Source organism: Colletotrichum gloeosporioides (genome assembly GCF_011800055.1).
Source record: "Colletotrichum gloeosporioides strain Lc1 chromosome Unknown consensus_1, whole genome shotgun sequence".
In the NCBI taxonomy this organism is placed as follows: Eukaryota; Fungi; Ascomycota; class Sordariomycetes; order Glomerellales; family Glomerellaceae; genus Colletotrichum; species Colletotrichum gloeosporioides.
This window is the reverse complement of record NW_025544646.1, coordinates 184,714-203,493: the sequence shown is the minus strand read 5'-3', so window position 1 is coordinate 203,493 and position 18,780 is coordinate 184,714. Positions and strand designations below refer to the sequence as shown.

The following is an 18,780-nucleotide window of genomic DNA, read 5'->3' as shown; positions in this document are numbered from 1 at the left end:
AGCCGTGCGAGCTTTGGAAGTGGGTGTAGGGGACTCATGGCGCGGCCTAGGTAATCCATGTATATGATAATGTTCACGGAGTTCCGTTAAAACAGAGACAGATGTCATTCCAGATCATGATCTCGCGCATCATCGACTGCGGGTACAGCAGGGTCGCTGCTTGGTGATGGACGGGCGGCTGGGGCTCGAATAGGTCTTGAAGTGGTTATACGAAAACGGGAGGCCGGCACGAGCGTTGCATGACGTCTGGCAGAGATGGGGATCCGGGGGATATACTGTTAGCAGCATTGCAAGCATGACCAGGATGTGGTATACAGATTGATCTGTGCGGCATGTCAATACATTCGACGACCGCCATGAGCCTGTCTATGCGCGCTTCTGGAAGACGACACCTACTAGCTGGTCTTTCTAGAGCATATTTACTCCCTTCTTATGACTTAGACAAATGGTACCTGCAGTAGATGGAAAGACTTCAAGTCAAAGGACTTTGAGCATGCCAAGAAGCATGGCTGCGAACCCCCCTTTGTCTCCGTAGAGGGGGTGGTGCGAAAGCTTGATGAGTAAACATTTCAACCAACCCAGTCAAGGTTTATCGTCACAAGTTGCCAAACCCCCCACCTCTTTCCGAAGTTGGGGTACCGAAATGCCATGCGTGAAGAGAGTTCAGCGAGACTGGAGCTCAGCTCACAGGTTTGGACCCGCTGACTGAACGGGCGGAAGGGCTTTGGGGGAACCGATCGCAGGCAACAAGCTTTGGGGCGGAGCTATCTGAAGCTGTTTGAGCTGGAGCTGTGCCTTGGGAAGCTGGCAAGCTGTTTCAAGCTTTGAGCTGAGCTCCGTCTCGGTGATATCTTGCGTCAAGGCCGAGATCATTATCCCGATGTTAGTTGATAGTTGATCAATTCTTTTGTGGCATGCTATCGAGCTACTACGGAACTGGCTATGTTTCCTCTCCATCGTCTTGTTCTTCCCGCTCACTCGAGCTCACCCTCTCAAGAATCCGCTGTCTCGAGTACGCCTCCACAAGCTCCGTCTCCCTCCGATTGCGAATCTCGTCCAGCGCGGGCTGGGCCGTCAGCCAGGCGGCGATGAGCATGCTTTTCATCTGCCAGTTTGAACCGAAGCGGCGGGCGGTGTACCACTCGACCCCCAGCCTGCCGAGCTCCGGTTTCCAGGGGAAGTTGGATACGAGATGGAGGCGCAGGATGGACGGGTACTTGTCCAGCTGAAGCAGCGCTTCCTGCGAGGCGGCAACGTACCACCTCGTGCTGCCGAGGACGAAGCCGAGGGAGGAGCCGATGATGAAGGGCAGCCCGGCGGTGCCCCAGATGCTGGCGCCGACGAAGGATGCGGCGAGGCCGACGACGGCGGCTGTTGCTGTGCCTGCTAGCATACTACGCAGCATGCTTTTGACGGTGGTCAATTATAGATTGCGGTTATTGAGGTGGAGGCTCTTACAAGAGACCCGGGCCACTATCAACGGTTAGAGATCAAAGAAATAGTGAGGAGAAGCGTGGACAAGGTGCGGCCCGAAGCGGGGGTTAACAAACTTGACATTGCCCCAGCCGCCCAATATCCTTAATAGGTTGAAATGCGGCTGAGCATTCTGGCTATACTCCGTCATCTAGCACCATGTTGGCTCAGCTGTCCTATGCTTGGAGGCTTGAAGCTGCGGGTAGCTGGGGCGGTCTTACAGCGTATTCCTGCATGGCGACAGATGCACCGAACACCGACTAGCTCGCTGTCCAACGTCGATGGAGGAAAGGTGACTAAAACCGTGATCCTGGTTGGTCGACGAGAGTACGTTGTCGTCTGATTGCTACAGATGTCCGGTGATGTTGGTTGCGCCGCTCCACCACCCCCAACAAACTCAAACATCTGCCCGGCAATGTCTTGGCGAATCAGATGCGGCGGAGGCGCGTGCCGATGGAATGCTGCCGGGAACAACGCGCCTCATGGCCTCAGGCTACCGAAGGAATGTGCCAGGCAGCAGTTTTCTCCCTTTCTCATCTCAGTAAGGAAATACTGCGCTTGTAAGATTTGTATGCAGCACCCTTGACAGCAGAGGTGCCTTCGCTGTGCCGCAGACCAGCGTCGGCATGAACACGCTCATGTCACCACGGCCTCACACCTCTCGCGGGATCAGCGGACGGTCCGCCGGCACGCTCCCCGGCGTTGTGTGACAATAGCACATACATCACTCAGCTCGCTGTTTCGTTTCAAAAGTTCCAAAAAGTCCATCCGGTCTCCCGCGCGGGCAATGGGAGATTGAGCACAGTGTGCTGCTGCCAATTGATGCATGCATGCTGCAGGTTGGAACGCGGTGCAGGTGCTGGATGATATACGCCCCATATGGACAGCGAAAACGTCCGTTTAATATAGATGTCCTCGCTTTCGGCCTTTTTCTGTGATCAATATTAGCAACCTGGACTTTCAGCCCCTCATTAACCCGCAGAAACGTCGCCAATCGGAGCCTATAAGCACCGATCGGGTCCGGACATTTTGGGGATGACCGAGCTGTCCGGCTTACAGGACCCCACAATCACCTCAGAATCCACACTGTCTCGGTCCCGGGCCTGCCCGACTCAGCTCAGCAGGCTGAGCAGTGACGTCGGTTTAAATAATTGACAGTCGTCTTTTAAAAGGTTCTTAGCATTGGAACCATTTATCAGACATCGTATGTACAGGCAACGAACGACACACAGATCTCGGCATTAGACTCTCGGATTCATACAGCAAGCAAGTCATGGCATCAGTAACGGTACGGCGGTTCCGCCCCGCAACAATCGCGGCCACCGTCGCGGCAGGGGGCATTGGTCTGGGCATCTTCTCCAAGATGATGATCGGGAACGCAGCGGCGGAATCAGGGGCGCCGCCAAAGGTGTTTGGAGCTGGCCCGGCTTTTGTGTCGCTGCCGTTGGAGAGCTCTGAGCAGGTGAATCACAACACGAAGAGGCTGCGGTTCAAGCTGCCGCAGAGGGATGCTGTAAGCGGGCTGTCATTAACATGTGAGTGTCAATCGCATGAAGCATGAATGCAATTTCGCGACTAACTAGATCACAGCTGCCGTCTTGACAATGTCATGGCCAGAAGGACGATGGTTCCCCGTCGCGAGGCCATACACGCCCGTCCAACCACTAGGTAAGACCAAACCGCCCCATCATACGACCCAACAAGGCTGCATGTTGCTCACACACCACCTCGCCCCGCAGACGACGCCGGCTACCTCGAGCTCATGGTCAAGAAGTACCCCGACGGCAAGCAGAGCACGCACCTGCACTCCCTCGCGCCGGGCCAGAAGCTGCTCTTCGCGGCCACGCTCAAGGGCCACCAGTGGAAGCCCAACAGCTACCCGCACGTGACGCTCATTGCCGGCGGCGCGGGCATCACGCCCATCTACCAGCTCGCGCAGGGCATCCTGCGCAACCCGCAGGACAAGACGGCCATCACGCTCGTCTTCGGCGTCAACTCGGACCAGGACGTGCTCCTGAAGAAGGAGTTTGAGGAGTTCGAGAAGGAGTTCCCGGGGCGCTTCAGGGCGGTGTACACGGTCAGCAACCCTGTGGCCGGGTCGCCGTATCGCAAGGGCTATGTGACGAAGCAGCTGCTGGAGGAGGTCGCGCCGGTGCCGAAGACGGCGGAGACCAAGGTGTTTGTGTGCGGGCCGCCGGCGATGGAGGCGGCGCTGGTCGGGAAGAGGACCGCGCCTGGGATTCTGCAGGAGCTGGGGTATCGCAAGGACCAGATTCACCAGTTCTAGGGGGCATGGAAGGTAATGATTTCCTTTTGTTCATTGTACGCAAACAACAAATACCGGCTGGATGGCGTCTCGATCGCAGACAGCCATGTACAAAATAGACCACTTACACCAACGAATCGATGGCACTCTGCTGCGATTTTTCCAGCGCTCGCTCCAGGGCACAATGCGTCAACTTCAGCGCTCTGGGCACTAGCCAAGAACCTCCAGCGCAGAGGTGTGCGCCGCCATGGACTCTGGAACTGCCCCCTGTCGTCATCCCAGTAGACCCGCCTTGCTAGCTCAATCGGTAGAGCGTGAGACTCTGCGATTGACATGGAACAATCATACGGGTTCATCCTTTTTGCTTTTCATTCTGGTACCTCTCGTTCGTGGGTAATCAACTTCGCGTCACTTCAAAGGTAGTTTGCATATGTCGTCAAGTAAGCAACTTTCGTAATAAATAGGACGTTCAGTTTAGATATCATACTTGTTTTCTATGACTGACAGTTTTACTCACGACATCACCTTCTTTCCCCGTTTAAGATATTCCGAAGCATATCCAATAGTCTCGTTAAATGTGAAAAGTATTCTGCTCCTGGTGCAGGATATCACACATCACACATCCCATATTTCATCCTCATCAATATCAATGTAGTTAATCAGCGGCACAAACTTCGCCGGTGTCGCAGGTGACTGAGAAGAAACTGCGAGCGCTTAGCCATCGAATGGTAGGGACTTGTAGCGGGAGACTCACGAGAGAGCTTCATCGTTGAAGCTATGACAGAGTCCAGCGCTCTCGTGCACTGGTCGCTGTGGACGTCTTGAATGATCTTCTCAAACTGGTAAACCTCGGGGAGTTTCTCGTGCGAGAAGGACTTGAGAGCCCCCAAGTCATATCGTAACATCTCTTTGCCTGTGCTTGTGTCAGCTAACCATCTCACTCCCTGACACATCTAACTATTCCCACATGGTTACAACTGACCTGAGAAATTAGCCTTGAAAGCGTCGATGATCACCGAGTCGTTGCGACGCCGTCTACGAAATGATAGTAGGGCAGCCATCATCGGCAACGCCCAATCGTCCCCGAAACAACCGATCGCAAGGCTCAACGCCGTGCGAACCTCGAGCCGGGTTGCAGAGGTCGTTGCCGCGAAGCAGTCTGTCCGCAGCTTGCAGACTCTTTTGGCTAGCTCTGGCTTCTCGTTCGGCTCCCCCATCTCAGGGCAGAGCTTGAAAAGACCATGGCTTATGATGTCCTGCAGGCTGGTTGAGGTCGAGTGGCCTTCCATGGACAGGGACCCTTGACAGAGGTACTCTCCAAAGTTGTAAGAGGTATTCCGGCGGAGGTGGCGAATTTTTGAGAGGTTGTATTCTCTGTGGGAATCCTTGCCAGTGTAGACATTCAAGAGGGCAGTGTCCGGGATGAATGCGCCCCGAGGGAGGCCAGAGGTGTCCAGCACGAACACTTGAATATCTGCGAGGTCATCGGGGTTGGGCTTGATGTTCCGGTAGAGGGCGTACTGGAGTGCGAAGAGGAGCGAGCTAGACCATGACATGAGGTTGTCGCTGTCGCGGGGCCAGTTACGGAGGTGGCAGTTGAGCATCTCTGCAGCTTCTCGGACTGGCATTGAGAATATGTCGGTAGTAGCACCGGGTCTTGCGAGCGTTGCCGCCTTTGAGAGGACATGCTTGACCGTGGTTTCGCCGGCGGTGCTTGGTGCATGGACGCGAAAGAGATATCGAGGGATATCCTCGAGAGCTTGGGAGATCTCCGGATGGTCATGTCTTGGGGGTGAAAATAGCAGACAGCCATGGCTTGCAGTTACTTGGGTTGCAGTTGAAGAAGTCTCGCTTGCCGCTGTGGAGGTTGGCGCCTCGTAATCAGGGGAGGAAGCCATGTGGCGTATTCAGGCCCGGAAGCTTTCGTGGATGGCAGGTGCTTTATTGAGCTGGATGACACGAAATGAGCTCGAGATGGACTGCAAGCTAGGCGTACAAAGAACGTGGATATTTGGAATGGATTGATGTCAGTAGTATCGGGAGAGATATGAGGCGAATAAACCAAACTAATTACCAACGCGCAAATGAGTAAGACATTGAGGGCAAATGCTGCATATGTACGGAACGGGTGTCCTTACTAATTATACGAGGAAGAGTAACGAGAAAGCAGGCTGCGATCCCTTCTCCATCATGTGTCTACAGCCTCTGTTGTGGACGGCCTCCTGCATGAGAGCAGCATTGAGTCGTGCGCCAAAAGGAGGCCCATCAGACGACCTCGCCAACGAACTGGGCAATTATTGAACGAATTGGCTGCTCAGCTTGGCTTGGCCACCAACAGAAAGAGACTCCAATTGAGGGGTTCGTGAACAGGGGCGCTCTCGGGGAGAGGAGATTGGAGGCTTTGAAGGCGGCAGTGTGGCTGGTGGCCCAAACTGGCAAGGCGGCTCGCTGGCTGCCTGTTCGGCCAACTGCAGCTGCCTGTGATGTTCGTCCTGTGGAGTGGAGCAGATAAGATAAGGTTAAGACCGGGCCAGGCAGGCGGCTCTCCTGCTCGGATATCTTTTTCTCCGCATTCCGCCCAGGCTCCCGCTCTCACGTTCAGGGCAGCTGTCAAATCAGAAGGGTCAGAGCCCCCGGAATAGTGGGGAACGTGCTCCTGGCAGCGAAGCTCTTCAGCGCCGAGGCGGCAGGCCATTGGCGGCCAGCAGCAGCAGCCAGGTGTCCCCCTGGCAGCGGCGTCCAGTGGGAGCGGGACCTGGATGAGGTCAGTGCCTGCCCGTGGCCCACATCAGCTTCCACACCTTCCATGCTGCTTCATTGCTGGCTATCTGTCCAGGGGAATCGCGATCATCAGCACCACCAGCCTGCATTCCCTAGTCTGCCTGCCATCGTCATCACGAAACGACACTCAACACCACAGCGACACCGACGGTCCTATTGTTTTCGACCACACACGACACCCGCGATCCTGCGTCACGTTGGCACCGACAGCCCTCTCCGCGCACCCGCACTACCGCCGACACAGTCACTTCCGACGTACCTCGCCTTGAACCTCCGCCGATCCGATCCTCCTGCTCAGCTTCGACCCCGGCACCGCCGTGCCTCCGACCCGCCGTCAACCCGATCGCCATCCGCTCTCTCTCGTCCTCTTCCTCCCCTCCTCCTCTCTTGCAATCCTGGCTTCCCGGCCGGGTGAGCTGGTCGAGAACGTCCAGCGCCAGTCGAATGAATGCAACCCCTAAATCCATTCCTCGCTGCCTTCTTCCGAAGCTCCCTGCCGTCACAGTGCACGCCGGTCCACCATCACATCCTCCTGGTCCCGACCACCGATGTGCTCCTCACCTCGCGCGAGTCCGAGAGCGGCTCGACCTTCAACGAGGTCATCACTTCCGAGGAGTTCCTAGCTAGCCACGTCTTGCGCATACCCGCCTCCAACACTGCCGCTGCCGCCGGTGGCAAGGATGCTGCACAAAACCTACGGGAGCTGAGGGGGAAGGCGAAGCAGTACCAGACCATCAACGGCCGCACAGTCGTCATTAAGGATACGCATGTCTACAGTAATAAGGGTGCGCCCATCCTGCTGACCAGACAGCCCATCAAAGACATCAGCTGACGTATGCGACCTAGGCTTCAAGTCCCTTGCCCAGGCTCAACTGCTCAACGACGCGACATGGTATCCCGACCTGCTCGAGCCCCGCCAATGGTTGATTTACTACATCTCTCGACCCCTCGTGGGAGTATGGGACGAGATCAAGATTGTGCCGGCCGTGCTGATCGAGGGCATCGCGAGAATACAAGCGCTCGAGCGGAGTCGATCGGCGGCAATGGAAGGCGAGGGCGCCATGCTGCCCCGCAAGAAGGACATCAAGAGCTTCCACGACCTGCTAAATCACTTTCCGATCATTGCGCGACAAATGCAACCCGGCCTGGAGAAGCTGTTCCGCGAGTTTACCACCGTCTTCGAGCGACCGCTGCCGCCGCCCCCCTCGGCGATGCGCATACCCGACCCCGAGCCCGAGGGACCAATTGCGACTGCCATGAAAAATGCGCGCTCCAACAGCATGAACGCTGCCAAAAGACCCAACGGCATACCTAATGGGTTGCCAGTGGCGGAAAACTTCTACGCAGAGGACGACGAGGACGTTATGAGGGCTTCTCTCGAGACTGCGGTGACGGCGGCCATTGACTTGTTCCAAGGGGTCGACAAACAACAGCTCTCAATGCTTGGCGCGACGACGGATCTGACTGGACCTCGGGTTGAGAGGCTCATCGAACGATACGTCACCGAAAACGTACACCACCTCCTGTTCCCACGCCTCAGCGCAATGAAGCGGCCGTACGATCTCGAATTAGAGGCCAAGATCCGGCAGATGGAGTTCATCGACTTGTCGCAGCTGGGTATTGTCATTGAGGGCGGCTGGCGTGGGAAGCACGAGCTGACGATACAACTGGGCCTTGCCGTGGAGGAGTTCAAAAAGATGGCTCTCGCCCTGAGCCCACAAGAGATGCTTGACCTGTTGCTGTCGACCATCAAGGTCGTCACGCATCTGACGGACCTCTCCCGGGCGCAAGCGGCCTCTTCATCAGAGAAACCTACTCTAACCGTCAATGCTGACACTCTCGTGTCGCTACTCCTGTTTGTGGTTATTCGAGCTCAAGTCAGGCATTTGCATGCACGTCTCATCTACATTCGCCAATTCATTTTCATTGACGACGTCGACAATGGCGAAATGGGATACGCCCTGAGTACCTTTGAAGCCGTCTTGGCTTACCTCGCTCTGGATTCATCAGGCCTGAGAAGAGCCAGCAAGCGAAACAAGTCGCTCTGGGATGCCGTCTGCAATGGAACGATGGATGGAGTCAAACGGATCATGGAGCTGGACTCGAATGCGATTGTCGACGATGATATCTATGACTCACCAGTATCAAGTCGCCGGCCGTCAGGCACGTGGAGTTACACGAATGGTTCTGCGTCCAGGCGATCTTCCACGGCGGCTACAGCGTCCGATCGCTTCTCCTCTGGCTCCGGCCTGAGCCACGTATTTCCGTTCCAAGTCGAGGACAGCGATGTAGAACTCGATTTCCCCCTGCCTCCTGCGCCACGAAAAGTGAAGCGAGTAGCCATGGACACAAGAAGCATGTCCAGCGGATCTGAGATTTCTTACCACTCAAGAGCGACAAGTAATGGGACTATCGGCAGCGTGCTGGAAGGCGATATCTCCATTGATCGCTTATCGCAGACACACAATTCCTTTGGCGAGTCACTTTTAATGATGGCCGTGCAGAACGAGAGGCCCGAGGTTCTCAAATACCTGTTGTCGCTAGACGAGTACTACCCGCCAAAGATGATTCTCGACGACATTAACAACGAGGATACGACACTGCTAAGCGCCGCTGTTCAATTAGGTCACGCGGAGATGATTAACACCCTCCTCAACTTTGTCATGGCGGCTGCGTCAAAAGAGCGCCTCAAGGAATACCTCGCGCAACAGGACATTTGGGGGCGCAGCTGCGCGCATTACTTGTTCCACGCGCCGTTCCTCATATCTCGCATAGGGAAATTAGTTCCCTGGCGGCAAAAAGACAAGAACGGCCAGACGCCACTTTTTGCGTTGTGTCGCTCCTATGACCATGTGCATTACCATGAAATGGTGGATGCCGGCCTTGACGCGGCCACGGAAGCCCAGGGTGACGGGCTTCCGCTCCACATTGACAACCATGTGGATGGCAAGGGGAATACGCTGCTTCACATTGTGAACGATCCCCATCTCGCAGCCAGGGTTCTTCAGCAATGCGATGTTGACGTCAATGCAACCAATGAAAAGAAATTTACACCGTTGATGGTCGCCAGCAAGTATGGCCGGCTGGACATGGTGAGGACGTTGTATGTGGACGCACGAGTCGACGTTGCAGCCCGAGAGCTCCGGAGCCTGACGGCCGTCGAGCTGGCCAAAGACGACGACATTCGAAATAAGATTGACGACTTGGCACTGTTTAGCATGCCCCCTGCGGCGGATGCCCGTATCACCGGTGTCGTAAGGGCCTTTTTTGTTGAAGATGCGACCATTCGCTTGGTCTTGAAATCGGCCGCCCCCGCCGACCACATGAGCTACACTGTCACGACTAGCCGCCGCAACCTCTCCGATTTCGAGCATCTCGGCAATCTTCTCGCGCTTGAGAACCCGGCGTCGTGGATACCCGCCGTAGCCGGGGTGCGGTCGCCGTTCCAGATCCCGTCGAAGCCGTCGAGAGCAGTCCTGCGGGACATCCAGACTAGGACCGACTGGTTCCTCAAGATCATGCTCCAGCACCCCACATTTGCGACGCACGAGATGCTGTGGGAGTTCTTCCTCGTGCCCGATATCCAGCTGGGTATGATGGAGCAGAGAAGCAATCTGAAGGCGGAAACACGAGCTGAGAAGGTGCGGGAAGAGTACGAGCCTATGAAGGATGTGCGGGAGGTCGAGCAGTTTGTCGACCACGCCAGAGAGATGGTGCGGAGCGTCAACTATTCCACCAAGAGCGTGGCCAGAAGAGTCAACGCCATTGGAATCGTTGCATCAGGTAAGCCTCGCCCCTTCGATTCAATGTTCACCTGCTAACGCTTCCAGACCTTCATGATGCAGCAGCTCTTCTGCACCGCGCCGTGTCAACGCTGCCGTTCTTGCCACTGGCATACACCACCGCATTGGAATCATACGTACGCACCGTGACGCCGATGCAATCGAACCCTTACGCCATATTCCACTCCACATTTCTCGCATCGCAATCGACGATCCAAGGCCTCCTGTCAGCCCTGGCGCGGCCACCGGCGCTCATCACACAAATCTCGACCGCCCGCAAGGCAGTGGAGCGAAACTATAACTCGCTCAACCGATCGACACGGTGGCCACTCGGACTACTGGACGACACGCGACAGCGACTCAACGAGGAGCGCGAGGAGAAGGCGCGACAGTCACAGGAGCAAGTAGACGATCTCGGTCGAGAGCTCCGGTACCACCAGCAAGTAGTGGCCGGGGAACTTGCCGGATGGCAGGACCTGCACGAGAAGATGGGGCGACGGGCGATCAAGGAATTCGCCAAGGGAATGGTGATCCAAGAAAGACTCCGGCTCGACGGGATGATGAGGGCTCTGCGCCGGCTGAGGGAAGGCAAGGCGGAACTTGCGACGATGGCGGAGGTTGTTTCAGGGCAGTCGAGTATGAGTCAATCGATGCACGACGGCATGGGGATGGGAAGGATGGTGGATGCGGGCGAGGGAGCCAGCAGCGCGGGTGCAGCAGCAACAGCAGCAACAGCAGCAGCAGCATCAGCCGGCACCAGCAATGGAGTCGGCAGCAGTAGCAGCAGGCTGGGAGCGGGCGACGAGGCGGTGGCGAATGCAGTAGCAGGATTTTAGCCTCGCCCCCGGTTCCATGTTCGGCTGTCTGCTTTGGTATGGTCTGCGGGCTGCCTGGGATGATGTGCATACACGTCGGTCGTTGGAGCAAACCTCAACACCAAGAGCGACGCGTGGTATGGGAAATGCGACGCGTCTGGGGGCATCGGGTGGCTGTGACTGGGTGACGGGTGGGACGGATGACCACCTCGGGACGACGTTGCAGCAGCAGCAGCAGCAGCAGCAACACTTGGAGAAAGACACGGGCGGCGCTGGGTGTGTAGGTGTGTGTGGGATGAATGGGGCCACCTCACCTCACCTTGCATGAGACAAGACCACACACTTCCCGAGTTTTCCCATCAAACACTCGAAACGAAACTTTTTTTTTCTCTTGCGTCTCTCTCGATGTAGCAAGTAGACCACTTGTTCGATTCTGTCTTGTGCGTGTGTCCTCTTTTTTTCCTTTCCCTCTCTCCTTTATGATGGATACCCTTCTGGCGTCCTTGGCGTGGGTTTAAACTAGACGGTGGTGGGTTCGGCGGACGAGGGGTGCCCGTTTTCCTGGGACACGCAGAATAGACGATGGATACTACAGACCACAAACACAACCCAGAATATTTTTCTCTTTGGAAAGTGTATCCGATGGATGCCCTGGATTCTTTCCACGTGTCTTGACTTACATGGTCCCTTGTCTGAAAATTCTTTTCCTTGGGGGTTGATGACTGTATGTCGGTGTGTGTTGGCCGCTGGGTCCCGGTTCATATGATTCAAGAACCCGACGCGGACGGGGGTTGCAAGAGTTCGTGTAGGGCTTGACCGTATTCTCGATGGGAAGCCGGGCGTAATTGCCATGGTGTCCTTTTCCGGCTTTTTCCTTTGGATACTCACCACGGTGAAGGTTGTGGAAAGGCAGGTGAGTTGGATGTGATGGGGGAGAGAGGACCCAGCCACCCCGATTTTTCCGGGCAGACCGGGCATGCTCCGAGCCCAGGCGTTCTTCTTTTTTGGTGTAGGTGTAGGGCAGCACCAAACCCGAACTGCCGGGGGTGGGCGTGGCATTTTTTTCTTGCGAAGATCAGCCATGGGTTTCTTGGAAGCGACGTCTTCTTCCCCACTTGACGGCCAACGCTTTGTGACTCATTCTTCCTTGTCTCGCTAGCTGGGTAGCTACACTAATATGCAACGATTGCAAAAGTGGGCAAAAGGTCATCATGCAGGAATAGAGAGAGAGGGAAGAAGACAGGGCCCGGGGGACCATTGGATCGAGAAACAAAAAGGCGGTCGTGAAACATCCCGGGAGGACGGCTGGGCCAATGGAGCGGTCGCGACACGGGTCTTGGGCTGGTGGGCGTTCCCGATTGGGCGAGGGGGGATCTGCGGCGCGTCGAGATTGGGCGGCGCGTTGAGGTTCTGGTTTTGATTGGCTGGAAGGGATTTGACTTGGACGGGAAGGGGCACGGGCCACGGGAAGAGGTGGGGCGGTGGTGAGGGGGTACGTACCTGAGGTAAGCGAGAGAGAAAGAGAGGGAGGAAACCGAGGATGAGGCGCTTAAAGATGGAAGAGAGGAGGAGGGGAGGGAGGTTAAGCGCCTTGTGCGGCTGTGCAACGGCCGGGGGCAGGATGGAGAGAGAGGCTTGTGGGGTCTGTGGTCAGTGGGAAAAGGTCACGGTGCTCCCATCCCCCGTTGAATGGGACGACGATTGCCGAGATGGTATGGGTGCGAGGTGCGAATCACCGGGCTGGAAAGGGATCTGGGAGACGGTGCTTGCCGCCGCACTATATGAGGGCCCGCGGATGGTGATTCTTTTTAATTTTTTCACGACAAGGCTGCTGTGGTTCAGCGTTGCAGAGGGCGGTTGTATGGTGAGGCTTAGACATTGCGGCGGCGGGTGAGGTAGGTAGGCCTTCGGTGAGGGTGAGAGTGAGAGTGAGACTTGCGCGGCTATATCGTCTTCCGATGACGAAGCGGATCCATTGAGGGGAACGAGGCAGGCGCACATGATCGTCAGCTTCATCGTCCGGGGGCCGACTTCGGGGCCGTCTTTGGGGTCGGGTCGTGAAGGCTGAGGGTGTTACAGAGTGAGACGGCGGGCGGCTGGGAGGCTGCCTCTCTCTCTCTGCCTCTGGGATGATGGTGAGAGTGCTGACCGATGGACCTGCTGACTGTCGTGAGACCACCCCCGCTTAGCACTTTTCCATCTTTCGTTCCACCATGCTCTGTTGTAAGCGCCGTCCGCCGTGGGACCACCACCGTCCACCCAGGGCCGCCGCCGAGGATCGGGTGCTGTGTAGCCGCCCGGGCGGTTAGCAAGCGGCTGTTTTAGATTGCGGGCAGGAAAAAGAAACAGCCGACGCCCCGCTGCGCATCGATGCTGTCTCGGAAGGAAATGCGACAGGCGCCTGGTAATCTTGGGAGCCGCCTGGCCTTTTCTTTCCCTCGACTGTTTTTGTTAATTTCTGGTGTGCCCTGGAATCGGTCGAGGGCGCTGGTGTCAGGTGAGGCGGAGGGAAATGAGGCGGGCGAGGGCGGGAGAGAGGAAGTGTTGAAGGAGGAGTGAGGACTGCGAGGTGCGCTGGCAGGCAGAGCGCACACGGGACGGACAGGAAAGACGAGTTGGGAATGCCCTCGCGAGTGAGACGCGGGGGTGCTGCGGTTGTTCCTCGACGCGACGGACGCTGGAGGGAGCGCAACCGCATCTGAGCGCATCGCATCGCATGTCACGGCGACGCATGACATCGCGTCGGATGACGGTCCACGGTCCATGGCTTACTACGAATACACGCATCGCTACCGCGTCTAGGTTCGTCCGTGTCGCCATTTGTTGATGTTGTGTTCGTCCAGTCTGTCACCCCTGCTCTCGTCTGTGTGGGGGAAGCTAAGGCAGCTCCATCTTTTTGATAGTGGAGAGAGAGAGAGACAGAGGCGCCAAGAGGTTGAGCAGAGGGCTAATGCACGGCCGGGCTAGTCGGTGCCATGTGTCTAAAAATGAGTCATAGCCGCTGTGCAGGGGGGGCAGACGACGGAAGATGCTGTTGTGGACGGTGAGTGGTTGATGACATACAGTGTCTTGATATTGCCGTTCAAACGGTCACTTTCTATTAGATCAACGCGATCAAAGACAGTGTAGACAGTATCAAATGCAGAGCTCCGCCTCAACGGGGTCTCCACCTTCCCAACCGAGAAACCGCAGTGAAGTGACCTCAAGCCAGGCCGTCTCGATGCCCTGATACGCGGCCGACGAACGTCTCTCTTTCTTCGACTGCAGCAGCCATGCAGATGATGGACTTTGCAGCCTCCCACCCCGTGTTTCAGATTTGCTCTTCTCAACGCCTTGGTGGGACTTTTCTTAGTGCAGAAGAGAAGCTGCAGTAGCTCCATCATCCAGCAGACCGTCGTTCTGTCGTCGTTCGCTCGTGGCTGATCTGCTCCCACCCCCCATGTCATTCTCTTCGTCTCTTCTGATGCTACGCACGAGGAGAGAAAAATACACGACCCAATACGTATCTCTCAATTGCTGCTTTTTGCGTCCCCCCCTGCCGTCGTATGTCGGTAAGCACAAGACAGACGTAGTCTTCCAGGTCTCGGTCCACGATCCGTCCATGGGACCCCGGGAACACCAAGCCGGGCATGCGCAGCCCACCCCCATCGCTGCGTTGTACCAGACCCATTCCCATTCCCGTCGACCACCACACACGCCCTCGTCAAGGTTCAGCAGGCCCAGCGGTGGCCGCGCGGGTCGTCAAAGTCGCGCACCGCATCGCCGTTCCCAGATCCATTGGGCTGCGAGCGAGCCTCACCCGCGAGGATAAAGATGCCCTCCCCTCCCCGCGCCTACTGTTCCCTTTCGTTGGCCCTTCTCTCTTCATCCTCATCCTCGTTCCTCCTCCTCCTCTCTCCATTTTCTAAAACTCGTCTCCTATTATTGTTTGTTTATGCGACTGCTCTCAATCAATCATATCTGTTGGAACCCAAGAAAAGGAAATCAAAATACACTCTAGATCGAGGATACTGTGGTCTTGTTGAACGCGGCCCCGGCTTCTCACCCCCTGCTTCACGGCAAACTGCTCTGCATCACTTTTGCTCGCCAAAAGAACAACATCTCAAAGACTCTGGAGCTGGCCTCCTCTCTCTCTCACGAAACACTCCCCGATAATTCCTTAATCGTGCCCCGTCGCAAAGACAACAACTGAAGCCACATTCACAATGTCCTCGTATGCAACTCCCCCGCCCGCCTCTCTCACTTACACCCATCCTGACTCTCCCCCTAGTCTGGCAGCGGACAACATGTCCTTCGACTTCGTCTTCCCCTCGTGCGAACCCGCAACACCGCCAAGCTTCTCCTTCGACTCCTTCCCCTACGACCTCCCCTACCAGCAGCCCCAGCCGACGACAACAACAACACACTTTGTCGGTGGCCACGCCCGCTCCCGCTCAAACGGCTCCGTCTACTCCTACGTCTCCACCGCCGAGTCCACCCCGGACTCCGTGAGCACCCGCATGACGACCCCGTCCCGCGCGTCCCCGCCCATTCGGCAGCACGGGCCCCTGCTGCTCCCCAAGATCCGCTCCCAGGACCAGGCCATCGAGTCGCCCCCCGCCAAGCGCGCCAGGACATCCCCGAAGCCCCACACCCCGGCCCGCACCCCGGCTCCAGCCCCGCGCCGTAGCGTCGTCGCCGCCGCCGCCGCTGCCGCCTTCCGCCCCACCCACGCCCGGAGCTACACCAACCCAGAGACCCTCACCTGGAACATGCCCTCCTCCTTCGTCAGCCAGCCCGAGGAGCCCTCCACCTCCTCGCTCCTCTGCTCCCCCGTCATCTTCGCCGACGACATGCACTCCCGCCGCGCATCGACCTGCAGCCTGGACGCCCCCGCCCTCGAGAAGTACGGCTTCCCGACCTACCGCCAGATGCCCTCATACGTTCCCGCCGCCGCCTCCCCGGCGCCGCAGCCCGCCGCCCTCCCCACCACCGAGGCCTACATGTTCCCCTCCTACACCGCTGCCCCCCGCGCGCCCTCCCCGCTGAGCATCGCCTCCACCCCGGACCCGACCCCCAGCACCACCCTCATGTCCTACCTCACCGGCCCCAACCCGGCCCCGTCCCTCGTCCGCACCATCTCCTTCCCCCTCCGCGACCCCAACACGAAGCACTTCTGGTGGGACGTCCGCCAGATCCGCCCCTGGACCGCCTTCAACCTCTCCACCGTGCTCTCCCTCCCCGGCGCCGCCTCCCTCCTCAACTGCCCCGTCCCCGCGCCCCTGCTCCCCCACCCGGCCCCCGCCGCCCGCCACCCCGAGACCGAGGCCGCCCTGCACGCCATCTACGCCTCGCACTACCTCCCCAAGCTCAACGCCGCGCTCGCCATCTCCTCCACGCGCCCCATGCACCTCTCCTCCTCCTCTTCGTCAGGCAAGCAGACCTCGGAACTGCTCTTCACCGCCTCCCCCGCCGGCGAACCCGCCTCCGCGGCCGCCATCTTCGGCGGCAAGCCCACCGCGCGCGTCGTCGGCCTCGTGCGCTCCTTTGACCGCTTCAACACCGGCATGCGCGTCGAGGGCGCCATCAAGCGCGTCGAGTACCTCCGCGGCCTGGCCGCGCTGCACCACGCCATGCGCGAGCACTCGTGCCGCTACGGCTTCATCCTCACCGAGATCGAGCTCGTCGTCGTCCGCAACGGCCCCGACGCCGTGCCCAACTTTGGCTTCCTCGAGGTCTCCTCCGTGCCGCTCGGCGCGTCTGTGGGTGACGAGGACGGGGACGTGCCGCTGACGGCGTGCCTGGCGCTCTGGGGCCTGTGCATGATGGCGGGCGATGATGCGCCGCAGGCGAGCGGGCTTGGGGTCGCGCACTGGAAGGCGGAGATTGGCGCCCCGGCTGAGGGCACGCGGAGGAAGGCGCTGCCGCGGGATGAGTGGATGCCGAAGCCGCAGTTGGCGGAGAAGAGGGAGGCCAAGAGGGCGAGAGGGTGGATTATGCCGGAAGATCCTGTTGGACGGAAGGAGCTTGGGAAGAGGGGTGTGCGCTACGGCGCTTGCTAGCCTCGTCGGTGAGGTGTTGTTTTTATTTGTGTGTTGTTTTTTGTCATGGGTTATTGGCTGGTTCCAATGCCCTCTGTGTTTTATGATGATTGGATTATGGGTTTATGGGAAAAAGATAAAAAGGGTAATGACTTTGGGTACATATGGGAATGATGATTACGATGTATGACTGGGAAGGGTATACTGTAGATACAAGCTTTTTAGGTACTTGTAATCACCAATCTTTTTGATGTTCAAACTTTGTCTTCTGAGTTGTTGATGGCCTCGTGATCCAGCTTCTCTAAGCGTGTCGAGCTGACAGGTTCAAGGCTGTCCATCGGTTTATTTATAAGCAGAGAGGCACCATTCTCTTTCTGCAACCCCGCGACAAATACGCTTTTCTTGCGCTTTTGAGTTGTGGTCAGGTACCCGTCAACTTGGCTATCGACCGTATAACTTCCATGTTCCATGGTGCATATACTTCTCCTGCTTCTGGATGTCCATTTCCTCCCCGTCATCTCTGGAACCCAGCGCCGACATATTCTTACGCAATACATCAAAGACAGGTGCTTCGCTGCGCTTGGTTTACGTACCTGCCAAGGCGCGAATGGCACTTGTAGACCACATCCGGACGGGTCGCCGCTGTTCGTCATTAAAGCGTTAGAGCTAAACTGAAGGCATCATTGCCTGGTTTGGAAACAATGTGAAAGGAAAGTCTGATAATTTATAGTCATGGGACTCGTGCTGAGACCCGTGGTGGGTGCAGCGGCAAAGTCGTACTACTGTCGTCATTGCCCCCATGTAAAATACAACTAGATGATCATGCAATATCGAGTTCAGCACGAATACCTATCGCTTCGCGAGTCTTCTAATAAGATGAAAGGAGAGGAACTGGAAGCTTAGCAACCCAAACACAGGCAGCTGCAGGTAGGAACGTAACTCCTTTCTGAGTTTCATTGGACTGAGTATACTCGACCGGATCGATGACCCTCTTCCGTCTTCCTTCGCTATGCGTTGTGACTTATTCCATATCAACAATGCAGGTGCGGCTTGTATCGCAGCGTCGGAGACGACTATTATGCGTCCATGTGGCAACTCCGGATGCAATGAGTTGATCAAATTCCACTAGACCTATCACATACTGGCTTGAGGGAATAATTGAAGGTCATTTTGCCATTTATACCGCAGAATTGGAAGCGCTCGGTGCCTTTCAAATGACCTGAGAAGCCTCAATGGGTAGCATACTTATCACTGCTCACTTAGATGGGCCTGCCTGATCGTGTCACGCGACGCACTATTTAATGGTGTACTCTTCCCTCCTTTCCAAACATCAGACACATTTCAGGACTCGAGTCCACCATCATGTTCAGTTCCAACTGGAGTAGCAAGTTATGTATATACGAAGTTCTGACCCAAAGTAGGAAGACTGCATGAACGTCTTTCATGTTAAGATGTGCTTACTTCTCCATTGCACAGACTTGAGTGTCCATCTTACCTGCTGCCTTCGGTGTGTTTCCCTCTGAATACTGATCATGGACAACCTTGGTGGAGTCTCGCGCATGCATCACCCATACCTGTTGGCGTCGCCTTTCACGCAGGCGGAATCTTCGCTGGCTGTAAAGCCCCTGCTATGGTTCCCGACC

General features: G+C 57.0%; 5 protein-coding genes across 5 annotated transcripts; 3 read left to right on the top strand and 2 right to left on the bottom strand.

Annotated features, from left to right (window-relative positions):
- Positions 1-940: 940 nt before the first annotated feature.
- GCG54_00009837 (uncharacterized protein) lies at positions 941-1,709 on the bottom strand (the record flags this gene model as incomplete). The annotated part of the gene is made up of 4 exons (XM_045409775.1): positions 941-1,406; positions 1,459-1,473; positions 1,551-1,624; positions 1,695-1,709. The coding sequence occupies 4 exons, from the start codon at positions 1,707-1,709 to the stop codon at positions 941-943; spliced, it is 570 nt and encodes a 189-aa protein (XP_045271312.1).
- A 1,037-nt stretch (positions 1,710-2,746) lies between these two features.
- GCG54_00009836 (NADH-cytochrome b5 reductase 2) lies at positions 2,747-3,760 on the top strand (the record flags this gene model as incomplete). Its single annotated transcript, XM_045409774.1, has 3 exons — positions 2,747-3,008; positions 3,064-3,141; positions 3,213-3,760. 3 exons carry the CDS (start codon positions 2,747-2,749, stop codon positions 3,758-3,760), a joined length of 888 nt encoding a protein of 295 aa, XP_045271311.1.
- A 594-nt stretch (positions 3,761-4,354) lies between these two features.
- On the bottom strand, positions 4,355-5,637 carry GCG54_00009835 (uncharacterized protein; the record flags this gene model as incomplete). Its single annotated transcript, XM_045409773.1, has 3 exons — positions 4,355-4,443; positions 4,494-4,652; positions 4,722-5,637. 3 exons carry the CDS (start codon positions 5,635-5,637, stop codon positions 4,355-4,357), a joined length of 1,164 nt encoding a protein of 387 aa, XP_045271310.1.
- Positions 5,638-6,968: 1,331 nt separating this feature from the next.
- GCG54_00009834 (UPF0507 protein) lies at positions 6,969-11,138 on the top strand (the record flags this gene model as incomplete). The annotated part of the gene is made up of 3 exons (XM_045409772.1): positions 6,969-7,305; positions 7,367-10,303; positions 10,351-11,138. The coding sequence occupies 3 exons, from the start codon at positions 6,969-6,971 to the stop codon at positions 11,136-11,138; spliced, it is 4,062 nt and encodes a 1,353-aa protein (XP_045271309.1).
- A 4,184-nt stretch (positions 11,139-15,322) lies between these two features.
- Positions 15,323-17,158, top strand: GCG54_00009833 (uncharacterized protein; the record flags this gene model as incomplete). The annotated part of the gene is made up of 1 exon (XM_045409771.1): positions 15,323-17,158. The coding sequence occupies one exon, from the start codon at positions 15,323-15,325 to the stop codon at positions 17,156-17,158; it is 1,836 nt and encodes a 611-aa protein (XP_045271308.1).
- Between the last annotated feature and the right edge of the window lie 1,622 nt (positions 17,159-18,780).